The following is a 22,578-nucleotide window of genomic DNA, read 5'->3' as shown; positions in this document are numbered from 1 at the left end:
CGAACATGTCATGATGCCAGGGAAACTGCAACCGCTTGACATCCCCCAAATGAAATGGGAATTCATCAGTATGGATTTTGTTGTAGGCCTACCCCAAGTCCAGGGAGGATACAACTCCATCATGGTTGTGGTTGACATGCTTACTAAGGTTGCACACCTTATTCCAATAAAGACAAACTATAAAGCCTCAGCCATTGCAAGATTGTTTATCAAGGAGATATTCAAGCTACATGGTTTACCCAGAAGAATCATTAGTGATCGTGATTCTCTTTTCACATCACACGTTTGGAGAGCTATCTTTAAAGCTATTGGGACTCAACTTTGTTTTAGCACCACCTACCATCCCCAAACGGATGGCCAAACAGAGCAAGTAAATCAAGTCATCGAGGATATGCTTAGGGCATACTGCTGTCAAGAGCCGAAGAGGTGGATTCAATACTTGCATTTGATTGAATTCGCCTATAATGCTTCTTACCAGCAAAGCATTCAGATGATCCCTTTCCAAGCATTATATGGTCATGACTGCAGAAGTCCCCTTAACTTTTCTGATCCAACCTTAAGGGTTGAAGCTTCAAGACTGATGTTGGAAGTGATGGATGACCAAATAAAGTCAATAAGACAAGACATACAAGCAGCCAAGGATAGACAGAAGGCATACGTGGATTTGAAGCGTCAAGAAAGGGTCTTCGAAGAAGGAAACATGGTCTTCATTCGCGTATGCCCTAAAAAGAGTTCTCTATCCTTAAGAGATTGCAAGAAGCTAAGTCCAAGGTATTGTGGGCCATACAAGATCCTCAAATGCCTAGGACCTAATGCTTATAAACTACAACTCCCTGAGAATCTAAAAGTTTATAATGTATTCCATATCAGCCTATTGAAAAATTATGTACCTAATCCTAACCATGTACTTGATGACCGACAAGTTGTAATGCCTAGTCAAGGAGTCCTTGAACTAAGGCCTGATAGGATCTTAGATATTAGAGAGAGACAATTAAGATCCAGAACCCTGAGAGAATGCCTCGTCCACTGGAAAGATTATCCCGAAGAGGATGCCACTTGGATACATGAAGGCACTCTCAACCATCAATATCCCTAGTTTATCTCAAGATGAGGACATCTCGATTCCTCTAAGGGGGAGAGAATGTAAAGTTCTACATTTCTCTTCGCGTGAACTAATCCTTTCAATGGATAGTTTTGATAAATGCCACGATAATGCAAAATTTTTTATTATTCCCCTCCCCAACTAACTGTTGTGCTGGAAGGGGACGGGAATAGAAAGGTCGCAGAAGCACCTCGGTGGGTGCTCTTAGGGGTGTGAGATGCATGCCATCAACACGTATGAGGGGTATGAGGGAGGGGAGGATCTTATCCCCTCCCCTATATAACTGGGGGGGGGGGGGGGCGCATGGCTAAAGGAGGGGAGAAGACCAGAGTTGGAGAGGACGACACTGCCACCATATCACCATGCAGTACCGCTGCTAAGAGAAGGGAGGGACAACTAAATGCTGCCAGTCCTTCTAGCACTACCGCCTGCAGTTGTAGGCCTCGCCGCCTCACAGAAGGCCCCCAGTCCGTCACCGACACGACGTTCAATCTCCCTCCTTGCCACATATGAAGCATAGAAGCTTCTAAAGAGAAGCTTCTAAGGGGCTAGATAAGCCCCCTTTAGCCCTTTCACCCCAGGTTTTAAAACCCTTTAAGCCCCCTTTCACCCCCCTCCCACACCCCCCCCCCCCCCCCCGGTGTCTTATCAACCCCCCTATCCCTTGAGCCTTTAGGCTTTAAAGGTCTTATCACCCCTCTTATCCCTTAAGCCTAAAACACCTCCGTGTCTAAATACATTATATGGCTCTCTCCCATGAGGGTTGGAACCCCATGTTTTACCCTTAAGTCCTTTCTTTTGGGATTATTATCTTCCCTGTGATTTTAACAACCCCTATCCTTAAGCCCTTTTGTTTTTTCCCTTGGAACCACATCCCCCATGTTAATCTCTTAAAACCCCTATTCCTTTTCCTTGGAACCACCCCTCTTTCCTCTGTGTTAAAACCTTCCCTAGCCCTTCCCTTGTGGCGTATTGAAACCCCTTCCCTCCAAGTTTGACCTAAGGTCCTTTGTCCTTACTTATAACCTTTACGGTTACTATATTTCCTTGGAGTTCTCTCCCGCTCCTTGTGTCTTTTCCATCCCTTTTCATTCATTGTTTGAACGAGTCATTAAAAGGCCATTAAACCTTCCCCATGGCTTCAATGGGTCTTAGTCGTAAAAGATTCTGAAACACCCTTTCGAATTTCTCGATTTTAAGGAGGGAGCCTTCCAAAAAACTACTTTTGACGAACGGTGCAAGGGAGCGACGGTGGAATTCCAAAGAAGAGTTGTAAAAGCTGCTTCCACGTCCGAATGACTACAATTGCGATGCCTCCTAAGAAAGTCCAAGGCGCAGTCACGGGAGGGTCATCTCCCGGTATCCATGTGGATATCTCACCCCAAACCCAGGTTTTTCCTTCTTAATTTTATATCGTTGTAATTCAATCATGCAAGATGAATTGTTAGAGATAGGATATATTTTGTCCTAATTGTTCACGACGAAGGAATATTTAATGGAACATGTAAAATAAATAAAGCATAAACGTATTTTTAACAAATAGCTTTATGCATGGAAATGAATTATGAGCTAGATTGTTACCCATTAAAATAGTATACTTCGGTTAAGCCTAAAGGTATGAAACTGCATCTCGTACTATTAAACCCTATTCTTTTACAATGAATCATCATGGAAAGTGCAAATCATAAAGTGACTCTTACGATGCATAAACTCTATGAAATTATCATTGTTAACTGCATAACTTAGCAAGAAAAAGGCTGCTTATTTAGCATGAGTTGTGTTTGCAAAGAAAATGGAAGATTAGTTGAAATTAACCTAACCTATGCCTAACCTCAAATCAATAAGTTAGGGTTACACATAGACAATGAATCAAGTGGAAGTAATCTCGAAATTATCTTCTAGAGTTAACTTAATTTATATAAACTTAAAACGCCTATGCTACGAAGTACTCATTGGGAATAAGTTAAATTCCAAGTAACATCTATACCTTAAATACTTACCCACATTCATTGAATGTAGGGACAATGAATTGTAATCGTAAAAGGATCTAGGGTTTGACCCTGAGAATCTTACAAAAATGAAGCTAGGAAACCCTAGGTCTAACGACGTTAGCTTAAAGAACCTGAAACAAATTGTTTCGTGACTCTATTATCCCATAGTATGATGTGGCACTTGCACAGCAAGTACGGAGTCATATGGTCTTGTGATTGGATCACAAGAAGAAAGGCCAAATTCTCGCAACGAGGAAGGCAGATCCTTATGCAAGTTATCTTGCAAGAGGATGTATACTTTGATATCCTTCTTGAGTAAGGAAGATTAAGTGAAGATTAAAGACCAGAAAACTGGAGTACCCAATGAACCTTAAGGTTTGACCAAGTTGGGTTAATAGGATATAGGGGATATTGCCAAGTTGCAAGTCATCTCGGATCGAATGCTAGATGCATTTGAAAGGAAGGATTCATTCCTTAGCAGTTTGCCAATAAAAACGATCAATGGAAATGTTTGTGCTTGCTACAAATTTTAGAGCACTGTTTGACTTGTTTGACCAATGAATTAAAAGATAAATGAATATCTATACTTTAGGTTGAAGGCGTGAAGGGAGAGGCATCTTCGGTTACCCCCGACTACCTGCTTCACCCTAACAAAGGGGGTTGTTGACCGCGTCGGGAACGTGGACCGAACCCGTCGTGAGAGGTCTCTCCGTTAAGCGCTACTTGGAGCAGGACGACGCTTGGGTACCAGGGGGGCTCTAGCCGTAAGTCCCTCGCCTTCCGGGTCCTGCACAAGAGGCTAATGTGACTCAGGATTGGATCTCGAGGACTGCATACTAGTCTACGGGCGGAAACTTTGAATAGTGATCCTTGTGGATTGCTGAATAGCCTTCGGGTGGATTGTGGATAAGCCTACAGGCGGAACTCTTTGTATTTCAAAGATAAATAAGATGACTTGTTAATAAGGAACTTGTCTAATATTGTTTTTCTATGTCAAGTGATAAGATTACATGAAGGAACCAGTGCCTAATGGGTTAATTAAAGAAGCTAGTTGTTACCTGTCCAACTAATGTGTTAGGTAATTAAATAACTAAAACAACCCGAGGAAAGTGCGGAGGATGGGCCATAGGTCCGTCCTACGGATGGGTGGTCCCGGTTGGCCGGGAATTTTTCTCAAATCGCGAGGAATAGTGGGATGATCATAAAAGGACATGAACAATAAAAGCATTGACCTAGAGTTATGTTTTAACCCGATTTACGTTGTTTTAGGGGAACGGAATGGGACTATGCCTTATGGTAGAGAGGTTGAGCTTTGCATCCCTCTCGTTTCCCATTCTCCTTAAACCAAGTGCAGCGTGATTTCGCTTCCGACCTGGAGTTTGTGTGTAAAGTAGTTCGCTTGGGTCCGACGCTAGCTGCTATTAGGAAATGACCAATCAAGAAAACCCTAATTTAGGTTGATCCTAAGTGGGAACGGCCGAAATACTTCCGCTACGTGGCAGACGCAAAAAGCCCTAGATCGCAAACCCGTAACATTCCATGGGAGTGCCGGGTGGAGCTTGTAGACATCCTTTCCGATGGACTGCTGAGACGTGTCCTGGATGATACTAGTGGACACATTACAATTTGGCAAAGCCAAGTGTATATCCCCTGTACCAATAACATGACAATCATGCTCAAGGTCCAAATATATACATCCATCAACCTCCCTCTAAGAAGAGAACCAAGCTCTGTGTGGAGTAACATGACAAGATGCCATACTATCTAAAAGCTAATCAAAGGTATAGGCCATATCACTAAGCAAGTAATCTACAGGATTACATGATGCCAGGAGTCTAGGCTCAGCTACATCATCATGGGTAACTACATGCACCATACCACTATCAACAGTGGTCTCACCTACTGTATTACTGACTCTCCTCTCATGTCCAGTGCGGTGCAATCTTTTCTACTCTCTAGTCCACTTGAAGCATTTACACTTCACATGCCTTGTCTTTCCAAAATGAAAGCAAACAAAACCTATAAAACCTGTAGAAGAGGACAACTGCTCTATAATAGCATGAGTAGGGATTTCCAATACATCCAAGGAGCTCAAAGAATCAAGGGAACTCTCATAAGAGAGAATAGGCTCATCAAGAGGATTGTCTGCATGACTAAAAGAGCTGGAAGTCATCATAGCATACTGCAAAGGGGACTCATCCAAACTAGAAGGGGAGAACACAAAGGCATCAACCGTGGATGCAAAAGCTCCCACACGGACAAGCCTAGCAGACAAAAGCATGACATATCCAACCACTGTAGCTCACAACCAAAAAAGCATAAGCATGCCTCAGAGCCATAAATGCATAAGCATCCCCGAAACATAGGACTATACATAACTTTGCAGTGTCTCATACCATGTACTCACATACATGCCCAACCAAGAACGACAGGTGGCAAATAAACCTACAAGAATCAATCTCATACCATGTACTCACATACATGTCCAACCAAAATAAACCTACAAGAATCAAGCTCCAATAAAAGCCCAAATATCTGTGTAAAAGCATCTAGGTAAGAGGCTATGTAAAATACATAGGAGCAGACCACATGCATACACAGGTGGCCATAAAGATCAATTGCTTCCTGACATACACTAGCAATAGCAGCCCAAATAGCATAGATGCCATAAAATAGAGAAGTAGGACGACTATAATTGTAAATCCCAAGCACTATCCAAGTCCATTGATCAGTAAGTATCCCGCATATCAAATGCAAATGAGCAATCATAGATCAATAGGCAATTACCAAAACAAGGGAGCAGTTCACTGCTCAATACATGTAAGTGCATCCAAGTAATAGCCAAGATCCATAATCAGAGCGTCAAATCCCATATAGCATCTAAGGTTGTAACGGAAAAAGCCAAGTCGTAACAGAAAAAGCCAAGTCAATGTCCAACTGCTCAAGGGAATATCTGTGTAACTGTAACCATAAAATCTCCCACATGAGAGACATGTACTACATAATCATTGCCATATCTAGCACCTTTGCCCAATACCAAGCAACCATGACAGATTTTTCATGAAGTATCCCCAAGAGAGACATAATATCTTGCACCATGAAATTGAGTGATAGAGATTAGGCTCTTACTGAGTGTAGGTATATGCAAGACATCACAGAGTATACGAGAAGACCCATTTGGCAAAGCCAAATGTATATTCCCTGTACCAATAACATGACAATCATACTCAAGGCCCAAAGAAATACATCCATCAACCTCCCTCTAAGAAGAGAACCAAGCTCAATGTGGAGTAACATGACAAGATGCCATACTGTCTAAAATCCAATCAAAGGTATAGGCCATATCACTAAGCAAGTAATATGCAGGGTTACACGATGCTAGGAGTCTAGGCTCAGCTGCATCATCATGGGTAACTATATGCACCATACCACTATCAGCATTGGTCTCACCTACTGTATCACTGACTCTGCTCTCATGCCTAGTGCGGCACAATCTTTTCTGATCTCTAATCCACTTGAAGCATTTACGCTTCACATGCCTTGTCTTTCCACAATGAAAGCAAACAAAACTTGTAAAACCTGTAGAAGAGGACAACTGCTCTGTGATAGCATGAGTAGGGCTTTCCAATACATCCAAGGAGCTCAAAGAATCAAGGGAATTCTCATAAGAGAGAACAGGCTCATCAAGAGGACTTTTTGCATGACTAAAAGAGCTGGAAGTCATCATAGAATACTACAAAGGGGACTCATCCAAACTAGAAGGGGAGAACACAAAGGCATCAATCATGGATGTAAAAGCTCCCACATGGACAAGCCTAGCAGAAAAAAGCATGACATATCCAACCACTGTAGCTCGCAACCATAAAACCATAAGCATGCCTCAGAGCCATAAATGCATAAGCATCCTCGAAACATAGGAGTATACATAACTTTGCAGTGTCTCATACCATGTCCTGACATACATGTCCAACCAAGAACGGTAGGTAGCAAATAAAACTACAAGAATCAAGCTCCAATAAAAGCCCAAATATCTATGTAAAAGCATCCAGGTAAGAGGCTGTGTAAAATACATAGTAGCAGACCATGTGCATACACAGGTGGCCATAAAGATCAATTGCTCCCTGACATACATTGGCAATAGTAGCCCAAATAACATAGATGCCATAAAAAAAAGAAGCAGGATGGCCATAACTGTAAATCCCAAGCACTATCCAAGTCCATTGATTAGTAAGTATCTCGCATATCAAATGAAAATGAGCAATCACAGATCAATAGGCAACTGCCAAAATAAGGGAGCTGTTCACTGCTCAATACCTCTAAGTGCATCCAAGTAATAGCCAAGATCCATAATCAGAGCATCAAATCCCATATAGCATCCGAGGTTGTAATGGAAAAAGCCAAGTCGTAACGAAAAAAGCCAAGTCAATGTCCAACTGCTCAAGGGAATACTCAAATGCATGTCAAGATGAGCTCAAACAACTGTCATCCACAGCCAAGGCATAAAGCATTCACCAAGACATCATAACCTGTATTGGGTAGCCTAGGCATAAACCATGTGCTACCTTCAAAGAAGTAACAATCAAACCCAAATCGAGCTCTAATCTCAGCTCAAAAGCATTCTGAAGCATAAACAAGACATGTGGCATAGTCCAAATACATCATGACATCATACCAAGTAGCCGGGAGCACCCCGTGAGGAATAGGCATAACCCAACTATAGCATAAATAGCTTCAACCCTGAAGTTTCCAGCAACAAATAATAGTCCAAAACTGAGTAAAATAATGCTCAAACCAAGTGCCAAGCTCAAATGCCAAGTGTCGGGGGCTCTCATGAAGCCATTTTGAAGTACGAAAGAGTGCCAACAAGGAGCTAAAGAAAGAAGATTACGAGCTGCTTTCAAGTGCCAAAAATTGGTGCAAATTGTAGGGAGGGGATTGATCACGTTGTTATGCGAGCGGTGATCGAGAGCAAGCCTCACTCACAACCCGATAACGAGATGTTAAGGAGTGCCAGTTGGGGTAATTGACTTTTTCGGATGCACAACACAACATAAAAATTTAATTATTTTGATAGACACCACACGAACCACACACAAAAAAACAAAACAATAAACAACGCCTCTTGTAGCTCAAGACAATTCAAACCCAAATTCAGGTAGAGCACCACACAAATACAATACAACAAAAATACCAACAATTCGAAAATAAACCAAGTGAAATATATTCTTGCACCTTAATAACCTTGAGCCGACACTCGGCGCTTTGACACCCAAAAGCTCCAACTTTCAAATTGGCATGACAAGAGCTCACTCTAGCATGTGACCCTCTTCTCTCTCCTCTCTCACAAAATACAATTGTATATTAGGGGGAAGGTCCTTAACTCTTCAATGTCCTCTCCTTATATAGTTTTCTATCCACACTCACATACATTAGGCTTTTTGCTTTCAGCTATTGGCTTTTTCTTTCCTACTACTTTTCACTATTTTTGTTTTTTCTGCCCTATGCCTGTTCGCAACTTGTTTGGATCATAACTTTGTCATTTAAACTCCGAATATAGTGGTTCGGGTTCTCAAAATGATCGGAACGCATCTGGTCGACAAGTCAACGCAAACAGAATTACAAAAATCCATTAAAAATGGAAAAAAATATTGGTATTCATAAATCGCATCATTTTTCTCCATATTTTATCTTGGATGACTTATTCCCTTCATTGACCTATTGTTATTGTAATTGTACACACTTCCATATGTCCTCTTTTCATTCATAAAGAAATACTCGCTGATGATGTAAAACGTACGACCTTTTCCCTTGATCCTTCAGTCTTCAAAATAAATATTCTCTGGATATGAACCTATTTTTTATGCAGCGTGCCCTAGCAGGAATATGATATGAAAGAGAAATTTATACACAACCATACATGATTTGAGAAAACATGCAATTGATCGAATTCGTGACATGCTACCATCCAAACAATGCTCACACAAAAAAAATATGGATGCACTGAAGATATTGTGCCTAGTCTATCTACATGTGATCATGCGTCATGAAAAATGCAAACAAAATTCTTTGTTAATTAAATCCTTATCCTCACCTCTCAATGCTCTTTTAAAAGATATGATACACTCCACTCCTCCCATCCAAAATCTCACAATCACTCAAGAAATGATGGTCCTCAAGATGATGACCAAATATGAACAACCCATCTCACAATTGATGGCGTCCTTCACGACCCTCTAAACTCACCCAACCTCCTTACACACTCAACCAGAGGTTCCTAATTTTGTGATGAACATTCCAAATGTTGTGCAAGAAATGTGTGTGCTCAATGATAGGTGCTCTTGTGCATCTAAAAGTTACTACATATAGCTGTAGTGGATCTCATGCTGTGCTATGCTCAATGATAGTGCAAAATGTGCATAATCCCAACCCATGGCATGAAAGTATTTGATAAGAACATGAGAGACCCCCGAGTGCAATGCATCAACAAGTGCAACGTGAAGTGCTCGTGAACCCATTATCCCCGTAATGTGCAAGAGTCTCGACAAGAAAACATACCTTGTTCCACAATGTTCGACAGCTACTAGCAAACTCTGGTTCTACCTATCCAAAACAATACCAAGCTCGACCAAGGCTATCAAGTTTCACACTCAACAAATCAAACAAAATGATAGAAACAAATCCTAAACTAAACAAACACAAGAAATCCAATTGGGAAACAACAAAACAAACAGTCATGTAAAAAACTAAGCTAGTAGAAATCAAACCTAACTACAATTTGACTAGGACTTTTCAGTTTTCACAAAAATGCTTGACATATTTAGCCCTTCCCCTAGTTTGCAAGCATTCATGTGTAGCAGTTTCTTTCATAAAACGATGCAACATTTATGAGCCAATAAAAAATCGAATCCAACGCTCTATCTCTAAGTTCTTCAAATTCATAAATCAAAAAAATCCATGACACACCATTCTCAAACCACTTTTGAACGGGCACACAAAAATCATCAAAAAAATTCTCTTTGAAATCCTCAAAATTCTCAAATCCAAATTTCTCAAAACAACTCACATTGTCAAAGCAAAACATCTCATCACCCACAATTACAATCCACATACCCATCCTATCCTCCCATAAGAAAAACATGACAAAGCTAGGGTTTTAAAACAAGGTTTGAACTCTTTCTATGTTGCCAAAATCAAACTCATCCACAAACATTGCAAGAATCTAAGAAAAATAAATCTCTTTAAAACATCCATCCAAACTACGAGACTTCATCTCTTCAAAAAAACAAACACAACAAAAAATCTTTCCCACATTATTCTCACAAACAATGTGATAAGACTTTCCACAAAAATCACATACTTACACCTTAGGCAACATATTAAAATCATGATCCTCATTCAAACACCTAATTGTTAAATTTTCTTCAACTACAACTTCCCAATTTTCTTCACACTTTTTACTCTTAGCGTTAGATCTCTCTTCTCTCAACTTTTCAATCCTTTTTTCTTCAACTACAACTTTTCAATTTTCTTCACACTTTTTACCCTTAGTGTTAGATCTCTCTTCTCTCAACTTTTCAATCTGCTTTAATGTCACTCTTAGGGTCATCAAAACCCCAATCAAAACCATCACAAACTTTAGTCACTCTCAGGGTCATCAAAACCCCAATCAGAATCATCACAAACTTCATCAAAAACTTTTGGAGAATTCAAAGAAGTTGCAAGACTTTCAAATGAAGTTTTCTCTTCGACATTGTTGCCTAAAACAACCAAACAATCATCATCACAACTATCAAGGAGTAAGAGATTAGGTCTACTCAAAACCACATCATCAACACCAAAAACAAAAGCCTCTCCAGGGCTACTCAAAACATCACCAAATAACTCACAAGACTCAACTGAGTCAACAACACCAACACCAAAATCACAACATAAGTCAGAACCTAAAACCTCCATACTCTCTTGATCAATAAACTCACCACCAAACTCACAACAAATCTCCACAAACTCATTAGGCAACAAATTTGAACCCTTAACTTCATCTTGAAAACTTACAGTTTCTAAGCCCTCCCCCTCATGGTCTTCTAACAAACTCAAAAATTCATCTCCATTCTCTCTTCATCTTTCAAGCAATCAGATCCATCTATACTATCACCAAGGCAAACAAACTCACTCTCTAAATTGTCTTTACTCTCTTCAACATTGCCATGACTATCAGAATTTTCATCACACCTTCCCTCATCAGAAATATCAAAACTTTCTTGACTCTCATCGTCTCCCAAAGAACATGAAAACTCTTGGTCCTTAAAACAATATGGTCTCTCATTTTGTTCATTACAACTCAGATCCATCTCTAGCACATCTCTAAAGTCCTTAAGCTCCAAAGTATAATCAGTCGATCCCTCTTCTTTAGTTAAATCACTAATCACTGAACTAGAAGTATCAGTGGTCAATGGGTATGAATTCAAACTCCTAGACTCTTCACTCCAATCAGTCAAACAAGTATTTTTCTCCTCAACCACCCTAGGGAGTTTCTCCTCACATACTTCAATTGATTTCTCACAAGTCAACTCATCTCTCCTAAATAGAGAATATAGTATACCTCTCTCAGTATAGACATAACTAACTCTCTGCTCCTCAAAAACATTTCTCTCAACTTGCCTTGAACTTAATCTTTCCCTTGGTTCATCAAACCCTAACTCTTTTTTTATTTTGGTCTTCCTCTCTTGATATTGAGCTATCTTCACCGCTTCCTCAATAGTCTTAGGGTTTTTTTACCTGTGATTTCACTCTCCAATCTTCTAATTTCAACCCATTTACAAAATACATTATCTTCACCATAACTGGGGCTATCTCACCTTCTAACAATGTTAAAGTCCATCGATTCCACAATCTTTCAAACTCCCTAGCAAAGTCCTCAACACATTGATAATCTTTTTGAACACAAGATTCTATTTTCGCCCAAATCTCACTTTGACTTTCTCTTTTTTTAAACCTAGATAGAAAAGCATTTTTAGTAGTCTCATAGTCCAATTTCCGTCTCTTAAATTTCAAGTTTATCTCAAAGTCAAGGAACCAATTTCGTGCTTCTCCCTGCAATTGATACCCAAGAATCTGGAGTTCAGCCTCAGGATTGGTCACTCTCCCTATCAAATAACATAGCTCTATTTTTTCTAAAAATATTTTGGGATCTTCAATATGATTACCATGGAATTCAAGAAAATCATTAGCCATTTTCAACAATCACAAGAAATCAAAACTAAGTCACATACAAGTAAAGTAAAACACCAAAACAAAGTCATTTTCGGCACTCCTCAATGGGGGCACCAAAAAAGAGATGTTACGTGAGCGATGATCGAGAGAAAGCCTCACTTACAACCCGATAACGAGATGTTAAGGAGTGTCGGTTGGGGTGATTGACTTTGTTGGATGCACAACACAACACAAAAATTTAAATATTTTTACAGACACCACACGAACCACACACGAAAGACAAAATAGTAAACAATGCCTCTTGTAGCTCAAGACAATTCAAACCCAAATTCAGGTAGAGCATCACACAAATACAATACAACAAAAATACCAACAATTCGAAAATAAACCAAGTGAAATATATTCTCGTACCTTAATAACCTTGAGCCGACACTCGGCGCCTTGATATCCAACAACTCCGACTTTCAAATTTACATGACAAGAGTTCACTCTAGCATGCGACCCTCCTCTCTCCTCTCTCACAAAATACAATTGCACATGAGGGGGAAGGCCCTTAACTCTTCAATCTCCTCTCCCTATATAGTTTTCTATCCACACTCACATACATTAGGCTTTTTGCTTTCAGCTATTGGCTTTTACCTTCCTACTGCTTTTCACTATTTTCGTTTTTTTGCCCTATGTCGGTTTGCAACTTGTTTGGATCATAACTTCATCATTTGAACTCTGAATATAGTGGTTTGGGTACTCAAAATGATTGGAATGCATTTGGTCGACAAGTCATCGCAAACAGAATTACAAAAATCCATAAAAATGGGAAAAAATATTGGTATTCATAAATCACATCATTTTTCTCCATATTTTATCTTGGACGACTTATTCCCTTCATTGGCCTATTGTTATTGTAATTGTACACACTTTCACCACACGTTCTCTTTTCATTCATAAAGAAATACTCGTTGACAATGTAAAACGTACGACCTTTTCCCTTGATCCTTGAGTCTTCAAAATAAATATTCTCTGGATATGAACCTATTTTTTATGCAGTGTGCCCTAGCAAGAATATGATATGAAAGAGAAATATGTGCACAACCATACATGATTTGAGAAAACATGCAATTGATCGAATCCGTGACATGCTACCATCCAAACAATGCTCACACAAAAAAAATATGGATGCACTGAAGATATTGTGCCTAGTCTATCTACATGTGATCATGCATCATGAAAAATGCAAACAAAATTCTTTGTTAATTAAATCTTTATCCTCACCTCTCAACGCTCTTTTAAAAGATATGATACACTCCACTCCTCCCATCCAAAATCTCACAATCACTCAAGAAATGATGGTCCTCAAGATGATGACCAGATATAAACAACCCATCTCACAATTGACGACGTCCTTCAGGACCCTCTAAACTCACCCAATCTCCTTACACACTCAACCAGAGGTTCCTAATTTTGTGATGAACATTCCAAATATCGTGCAAGAAATGTGCGTGCTCAATGACAAGTGCTCTCTGATGTGCGCATGCATCTAAAAGTTACTACATATAGCTGTAGCAGATCTCATGCTGTGCTAGTGCTCAATGATAGTGCAAAACGTGCATAATCCCAACCCATGGCATGAAAGTATTTGATAAGAACATAAGACGACCCCTGAGTGCAGTGCATCAACAAGTGCAACGTGAAGTGCTCGTGAACCCATTATCCCCGTAATGTGCAAGAGTCTCGACAATAAAACATACCTTATTCCACAATGTTCGACAGCTACTAGCAAACTCTGGTTCTACATGTCCAAAACAATACCAAGCTCGACCAAGGCTATCAAGTTTCACACTCAACAAATCAAACAAAATGATAGAAACAAATCCTAAACTAAAAAAACACAAGAAATCCGATTGGGAAACAACAAAACAAATAGTCATGTAAACAACTAAGCTAGCATAAATCAAACCTAACTACAATTTGACTAGGGCTTTTCAGTTTTCACAAAAATATTTAACAATGTTTTTTATGAAGGGGGGGCTGAAGGGAGCCACAAGGGGGCTCAAGGAAGCCAATAGAAGCCTCAAAACCAAGCCTCAACAAGCCAAGTTCAAGGGGATAAGCTTCAAGCTTAAAGGGGGAAGCTCATTAATGATTGCCCCAACTTGTAAACCATACCTATGTGACCTGAGATGAATGAGAGAGAACAAGATCTCATACCTCATGTAGATGCCAGGAAGAGCTCATGAAGGAATGACTCCTATACCAATTGAAAGGAATGCAGGAAACACGGGAGAGAAGAGCACACACAATGTAGGTGTTGTCAATAATGTTATGACAGCCTTATTGCACTTTCATATATATATGAATAAAGAATATGGGAGGTCATTGTACATGAGCAAGCCCAAGGGCATTTTACCCCAATAGCGTGAGTGTGAATGGAGAGGAAACAAAAGAAATACATATAGAAAAGGAGGGAGGGAAAGGAAAAGAGATAAGAAGTGAGACTGGGTAGGGAAAATGGGAGAGAAAAAGAAACATTTATAGAAAGAGAGGGGTAGAGAGAAACAAAGAAGGATGAAGGAAGGCAAATAAAAAAATAAAACAAACATTCTCATGTGGACCATGCATGAATTTTTGAGATTTGGGGACTGCTCAAGTAAGTAGGCTTTCGTTCTCCTTGGTGATATCTAATATAGCTCATTCAAGTTTGTGTTGACTAAATAGGGGTGTTGGGACAAGTTTGGTTTCCTCAAATTATCATGCATTTCCATTGTGTGGGCCACAATTAGACTTTCGAAGGTCATGAACCATGAAGAAGATGGTATATCAAGGATACGCTGCTTTCTTGATGGAGGGTCATGAACTGAGAGAAGGTTTTCTTTGGACGACCTCCAGCACGAATGAATGCCCAAAGCTGGTATGAGTTGAAAATGGTCCACACGGAGTCACATCCAAATGGAATGCAATGGTTCTTGATTTTCTACTAGTTGTTATATTGGATCTACTTATAAATCAACCATTTATTGGATCCCATGCATATTCTTAAGAATGTGGGCAACTTATTATGGGACTACATCACAAGAAAGAGAGACATTGCAAGGGCACAAATGGCTTTGAAGGAGATAGGCAAGATGGAGGCACTTTGGCTATAGTTGGTGAGCATTGATGGTTTCTTGCAACTACCTCGCCCTCCTTGCATTGTATCCAATAAAGAAGAGTGCATTGAGAAGCACATTATTAGCTCTATCCGCACCTCAATGAGTATATTGTGTTTCCTCAAATCTCTTTTCTCTAAAGATGACAAACTATTAGGGCTTAAATCCCATGACTAGCATAAGATATGTCAGGTTTGTACTGGCCTCGATTGTAAGGAGCTTACATATTTTGCTATTTGGTATTTAGTCAGTGTTTATAATGCTTCTTCATTCATGGTAGTTTGTACTACTCATCGCAATCGTAGGATGCCTCACTTCAGAAATATGCGGGGCGATTTACAAATTGTTAAATTTAGTGCAATGGATCTTACAAATGAAGATCAAAATATCCTCTATTGAATCCGCAAGCCAGGGAGCGATGGAGACAGTCTGTCTCTTTGAGAAATACCTACCCACAAGCATACTCACAATAAAAACTCACCTCCTAGTGCATCTTGTAGATGAAAAAGATTGCGGGTCCCATCTATATGTAATGGATGTTCTTCTTCGAGTGCTTCATGAAAACCCTAAAAGACTTTGTACGACAATGAACTCAGACAAAAGGTAGCATGACTTAAGGTTGGCTAGTGTTCGAGGCGTTAGTGCATACTTCACACTGGCTATCAACAATGGACTCAGTCAATAGAATGCTATGGTTACTAAAGGATGATGATAGACTGACCAAAGATGTGATGGTTGAAAATGGGATAGAAAAAAGGATGTATGCTGCAATGGAGGAGAAAGTGAATCGTTTTTGTATGTTACATCATGCACCCATGGAGAAGTGGCTCACTAGGTACAAGCAAGCTAGGTAGGAAGAAACACGATCAAAATTTTGATGCATTAAATGCCATCCACCGATTCAATATCCTTAGGGCATGGAGGAGATGCTGTGGTTTATGTCTATGTGATGATTACATGGAGCTTTGATCGCAGATTCTCACACAAAGGGGTGGAGGTCTCTATTGAGGAGTGAAAATTCGCAAGGGAATGCAATTCAAAGGTGACCGTATGTTTTATAACCTATCATATATAGATTTTATATGTGACAACTAATCTAACCATTTCAATGTATAGTACAAAAACTACAATACGACATGGTTGTATATGCAACATTTTCATGTGAGCACATTGGCAGATTGTGCTTCACAATGGATTGTGGTATTATGGTAAAGTTCAAGCAAGTAAGCCGATGGTGAGCCATGGATCCAAACTCCATTATAGATGAGATTGAGTATTTTGGGAACTTGCAAAGTGTTATCTCAATGGATTACTGTAGCTTCTCCATGATCATATTTGATGTACAGTGGTTCAAATTGGTATTGGAAGGAGTTGGGACAACCACTTGGTGAGGTTTCTCTAGATTTTTGGAAATAGATTCCGAGAAAGGATGAACGAATTTGTGCAACACGTTTGTCTTTCTGAAGGGATGCAATGGCAGTGGAGAAGGAGAAGGACAAGATGCGGGAGAGAAGATCATACACAATGTAGGTGTTATCAAGAATGATATATGACATCCTTATTACACTATCTCATATATGTGAATAAAAAATATGGGTGATCACTATACATGGGCAAGTCCAAGGGCCTTTTACTCTGACAACCTCCCACTAAAAGGCCAATGGGCCAGGGAGTGAAAAAACAAAGAAAAAAGGAAAAGAGACAAGGTGAGGAATCATAACATCTCACCGAATGCCCAATCGGAAAGCGTGTTGTGCAATAAGTGGGAACCTCTATGAAAGAAGAGTCAAGCATCCCCGAGTCCATGACATCCAAGAGACAAGCGATCCCACACCTCCATACAGTGGAGCAATCCAAGAATACTTCTCATGAAGCAAGCACAACTCATGAGTGAAGGCTATAATGTATAAGCATCAGAGCAACGCATAGCATCGGCATGGCACATAGGAGAGAGTTGAGAGCATATAGACTCTCCAAAGTCAATCATAGAAGAAGGGCCAATATCCTTGACACATGTCAGATGGGGTCTCAAGATAGTATGCGGCCTCAACAAAGTGGAAGATTGATATACAGTTGTAGCATCAACCATAAAGTGCATTGAACGTGCATCAAGACGCTTGAGAGATGTCTGCGTCTCATAAAAGACAACATGATGGTTGTGTATAACTTGATGAGCATCCAAATCCCATAACCTGTAAGCCTAAAAATCACCATATCCATAACTAAGGAGGATACATCTACATGACATAGGCATATCTGGCATACATACAAATGTCTGGCAGCCAAATATCCTCAAGTAATCATAGGAGGGTCTCATGCCACTCCATGCCTCGTGTGGTGTAATACCATTCAAACTCAGACACGTCGTCCTATTAAGCAAGTAAATTGTCGTCATAAGGACCTTAGTCCAAAAGCCATAAGATAACCCACTTGTGGTAAGCATAGAGCTAACACTTTCTTGTAGAGTCATGCACATGCCATGAGTGATCCCGTAATATCCTAGGCATAGGAAATCAATGCTAGACTGCTCACAATAGGATTGAAAGTTGGGAGAGATAGCATGACCCTCATAATCCATCTGTAAGCACCTAGGCTTGCAACCAACAGAATCCATAAGCATGTCAAGCATTGTTAACCCCAATACGAAGAAAGCAAAAGGAAATAAAAAAGACGTAGGGCAAAGGCGGAAAAAAGAGAGCTCGACTGAAGAAATAAGAGGAGAAAAGAGCAAAAGTGCAAGGACAACCTTAAAAAGTCCAAGGAAACTGCAAAAGGGGAAAGGTGCATTTTAAAATACCAAGATGCACCCTGAAATCTTGTAAAAGAGTGCCAGGCGGTGGAAAATCCACAAAGATAAAACAGAAGACAAAGACAAAGGCCAAGGCAAAGAGAAACAGAGGACAAAGGTGCACAAGGAAAAGCGCAAGTCAAAACTTTTGTAAAAGAGTGCAAGCGCATCATGGTTTAATTCAAGGAGCTCCGGGCTCTCACCCGTGTGTAACTGTAGACAGGCGGTGGAAAGGAAGCTAGAAAGAAAGAAGAACAATGGGAAAAGGGCCTAGGCTATGGCCCGCCATGTAAAAAGGGAAAAGGGGATGACCACCCAAAAGGAATTTAGGGTTTTGTATATAAAGTTGAAAAGTGAATGAGAAGCTCATTCTTGTGTGTGGCAAAAAGTGGCTCTCCTCTTCTTCTTCTTCTTCTTCTTCTTCTTGCTTACTTGAGCTTGTGCTTGAGAGAGGGAGTGTGAGAGTGTGAGGGAGTGAGTGTGTGAGGGTGAGGGACCGTGGGGTGGAGAAGCTCTCCATCTTCTCCTCTCTTCTTCTCTTCTCTTCTCTTCTCTTCTCTTGCTCGTGGTGATGGAGCTTGGAGCTTGGAGCTTGAGAATGGAGCTTGCTTGAATCTTGCACTTGGATCATGGAGCTATTGGAGTGCGCGGAAGAGAAGGTAACTCGAATGGCATGGAGGTAAGCTCACTACACCCGTAGATATGGATGGCACATTGGCTATGTGAGAGGTAGCCATTAGTGCTCGACTTGAAACGCTTGAAACAATAAGCGATCCGTGGGTCTTGGCAGTTGAGCGAAAGCTCCCACATTTTGGTTCCATTGCCAAGACCAATGGATTTAAGCCTTGAGCGCTTGCGCACTTTGAATCGAGCATCGAAGTAAGGGTTTTCCCCGAACCGGTGCTTGAGATAGGTAGGAATTGAGGGGGTTGAAGATGGTATTCGATCTCCTTGACAAGTAGGTTTTTTGCTTTTTTGAGATTTATGTTGTGAGATGGAGTAGCCTAGGTATTTACTTTGTGATTTGGATGCATTGGAGTAGGAGAAAACAAAGAAAAATAAAGAAAATAAGGATTAGGGTTTACTATTGCAAAACAGGGCAAAAATCGGGCAAAAAATGATAAAAAACTCTTTTGTGATGCCTAAGATCGGCAAGTGAGTGATAGGGGGCATCAATACCATACTCGGGAAGGGGTATAAGGGCCAAAAGTGTCAAGAAAGGCCACATTGTGCACTGTAGGGTTTCAGGAGAGCAAGAGAGAAGAGGAAAGCTTCATGAGTGGATCCGCTTTGATCTTGTCATCCGGGAGATATTTACCCAACCCATGTAATTCTACATCTTCCCCTACATGAGTAGGATGAATTTGGAGGTGCTTGACTAGGGTGAAGGCCTCCAACACTCGGCACGGCAAATTTCATGAAGCCCGGCAAAAAAACGGGCCTAGGATGAAAAAGCTCCCACATGATGAAGAGTCGTAGTAGCCAACTGCGTAACATAACCAACCATGGTATAGTAAAGCATAAGACATATGTCATAAGAGCATATAGTATTCAGCCATGAAAGCATGCATACACATAGCTCTGTAGTACATCATGCCACCTAGGAACATCCAAGTCAAGTAAAGATTGACAAGTGGCAAAGCATCCTATAAGATTCAAGCTCTAAGAGAAGCCCAAACATCTATACAACAACACCCAAATAAGTGGCTCTATAAGGTACAAGACATTAAACAAAGTGTTTAGCTGGGCAAGCATGCATAGCATCTACTCTCTGACATGCACGTGCAAGAAGAGTCCTAACTAGCTTAGAGGCTAGGCAACAAAGAAGCAAGAAAGCCATAATTGCATCCCAAGCACTGTAAAGTCCACTAATCGACCAAATAACCCACAACAAATCCAAGCACCAATGAGTGTACAAAGCTCAATAAAACTCTACCAAGACAATGAAGCAACTTTTCACAATACATGTCTGCATCAATTAAACATCCAAGGATCCATAACATCAGAGCGTAAGTCCAAGTAGCATCCAATCGCTTCACAAAAAAAGCCAAATCAATGTCCAACTTCTCCACAAAAGTCCTCAAATGCAAGTCTTATCAAGCCGAACCCAAAAGTATTCAGCAAGACACAAAGCCACATGGGTAGCCTAAGCATAAGCAGTCATAAATGGAATGCCAGCTGCAAATTAAAAATGATAGTGAACCATAAAATTGAGCTCTAGTTCTTTCTCAAAAGCATTCCGAGAGAAAAAAGAACCATGTGGCATCATCCAAATACATTAGTACATAACCCCAAATAGTCGGGAGCACCTCGCCGTGACCAATAGGCATAACCCAACTGTAGCATAAATAGTATCAGCCCTGAAGTTTCCAACATTAAATAAATGTCCAAAATTGAATAAACAATGGCTCAATCCAAGCTCAAAACCATAGGCATACTTTCCCATATGTATAGGCACCAACCAGCCATAATTGGGCATCAAATGACCATGTAAAATAAGCATAAAGTTTAATGACAGGGGGCTACCCCGTTTTGGGCTACTTGTGATTGTGTAAAACAATCAATGACTGAGCGAATTCAGCCCCAAAAGCATCTCACATCATAGGCATACATTTCCTGATATGTAGGCACCATCTGGGCATGATCGGGTATCAAATGATATCGGTAAATAAGCATAGGCATGAAATGTTGGTTGCTACCATGTTCTGGATAGATCCTGGGACTTTTCAAACAGTCCATGGCTGAGCTAAATCAGCTCCAAGCTCAATGCCAATCATAAATATCCGTGCCCAAACCCAAAGCCAAGTGTCAAGAGGCTTCAACAAGCCATAACCAAGTGCTAGATAAAGTAAATGAGGTTGGGGATGCTGTAAATGTCTAGGACATGTTGAAATTAGGCCTATTGTTGTTTATACAGCCAAGAGGAGCTCAAGATCAAAGCCCCAAGTAATGTGTAAGTGCCCAATCTCAATATCAACTGCTGGGGGGTCTTAATAGACCATAAACAAGTGCCACGTGGGTGAGGAGCTATTGTAGATCTCTCTCATGCTGGAAAAAACGTCTGTCAAAATGGAGTGATTGCTCCAACTATAGATATGGGATCGGGGGTTGCTACGAAGGTTGCAAGTGGTGGGGGGGTCCCCAAGGGGCCAAAGAAGGCCACTAATCAAGCCAAAGGTGGAGGGGCTGAAGCTTCAAGCTTCATGTGTAAGCTCAACAAGGACGCATAGCTAGAATATCCTATTGATTTGGACATGTAAGAATGTTGCAAATGTTGAGATATCGAGCTCCACTCGTGATATGCCAGGGTGACCATTGTGCATTTATGTCATCGACTTGTCAGTTGTAGATGCAGTTGGTACACCGCCCATGAATAATAGCTAGATGACAGCTATCATTATCTACTCTAGTTTGTGGCTCAGTTAGTATGCCACCTTAGTTAGTTGAGTTTGGTTTGAGACCCATATATAGGGTTCTTCTATTTCTTTGTATGAGACTTCCTTTTTGGCTTACACAACTAAGAAGAGGAAAACTGTTTTTAGCCTCCACCCTTGTGTGTATTCCCCCAGTGTGCAAGCAAGAAAGCTACAAGTGAGACTCCTTCCTTCTCTCCCACAATCTTGATAGCAAAAGTGTGCATAAGTATGAGTATGTCCTAGTAGAGGCACATGGAGGAATAATGAGAGGCCAAACATTGAGACCACAATAGTAAAAGCACTTCAATTCTTGCTTTGATGGCCCAACCCATTCAAGGATATAGCTCACTTTGTCAAGCATTATGGTGATTTTCAATATAGCTAAAGTGCAAATAAAAAGGATAGGATGGATTTAACACCCAAGTATCTTGCCAACCCTTCAAGAACTGTAGAATTAACTTTGTAGATCCCATGTAGCATGGTTAAGTGATCCTTGCTAGCACTATTTGATAAAGTGGGGTGAAGTAAGAGGCATGCTTAATAACGATGTTCAAAGTTCTTTTGAGAGGAGTTCATCTCACCATTTGCTACTATCTACAAGATTATGGCCAAGATGAGTCTATAATAGGGTTCAAATCAAGGTATTGATAAATGTAAACTCCTCAATGACAGGGGACTAGGATAATAAAGATGAGTCTATAATAGGGTTCGAATTAGGGTATTAATAAAGATAAACTCCTCAATGAAAGGGGACTAGGATAATAAGCTCGTGGGACATTATGGGCATGGTGCTTGGGTATGAGAAGATAAAGCATTTATGGGCATGGTGCTTGGGTATGAGAAGATAAAGCGTTACAAGAAAGGATTGTGCAATGTGACTCAAAAGAGTTGAGTCTAATATTAAATAAGTTAAGGGAAAGAATTGTGT

At 40.4% G+C, this 22,578-nt stretch overlaps 1 protein-coding gene across 1 annotated transcript in view; it reads right to left on the bottom strand.

Annotated features, from left to right (window-relative positions):
• Nucleotides 1-8,330: 8,330 nt before the first annotated feature.
• The window catches only part of LOC148029579 (agamous-like MADS-box protein AGL11), a 146,147-nt gene continuing 131,899 nt past the window's right edge, over nt 8,331-22,578 (bottom strand). The window contains exons 8-9 of the mRNA XM_087688445.1: nt 9,649-9,724; nt 8,331-8,682 (exon numbers count right to left, since the gene is read on the bottom strand). Of these exons, the coding sequence (XP_087544571.1) occupies nt 9,694-9,724 (31 nt within the window). The 3' untranslated portion in view covers nt 8,331-8,682; nt 9,649-9,693. The remainder of the gene's footprint in view (nt 8,683-9,648; nt 9,725-22,578) is intronic.

The sequence above is a fragment of the Lygodium microphyllum genome, chromosome 11 (genome assembly GCF_053477565.2).
Source record: "Lygodium microphyllum isolate KBCC chromosome 11, Lygodium_microphyllum_v1.1.10, whole genome shotgun sequence".
Lineage (NCBI taxonomy): Eukaryota > Viridiplantae > Streptophyta > Polypodiopsida > Schizaeales > Lygodiaceae > Lygodium > Lygodium microphyllum.
The sequence above is the reverse complement of the archived record's forward strand: the minus strand, read 5'-3'. Positions and strand labels throughout refer to the sequence as shown.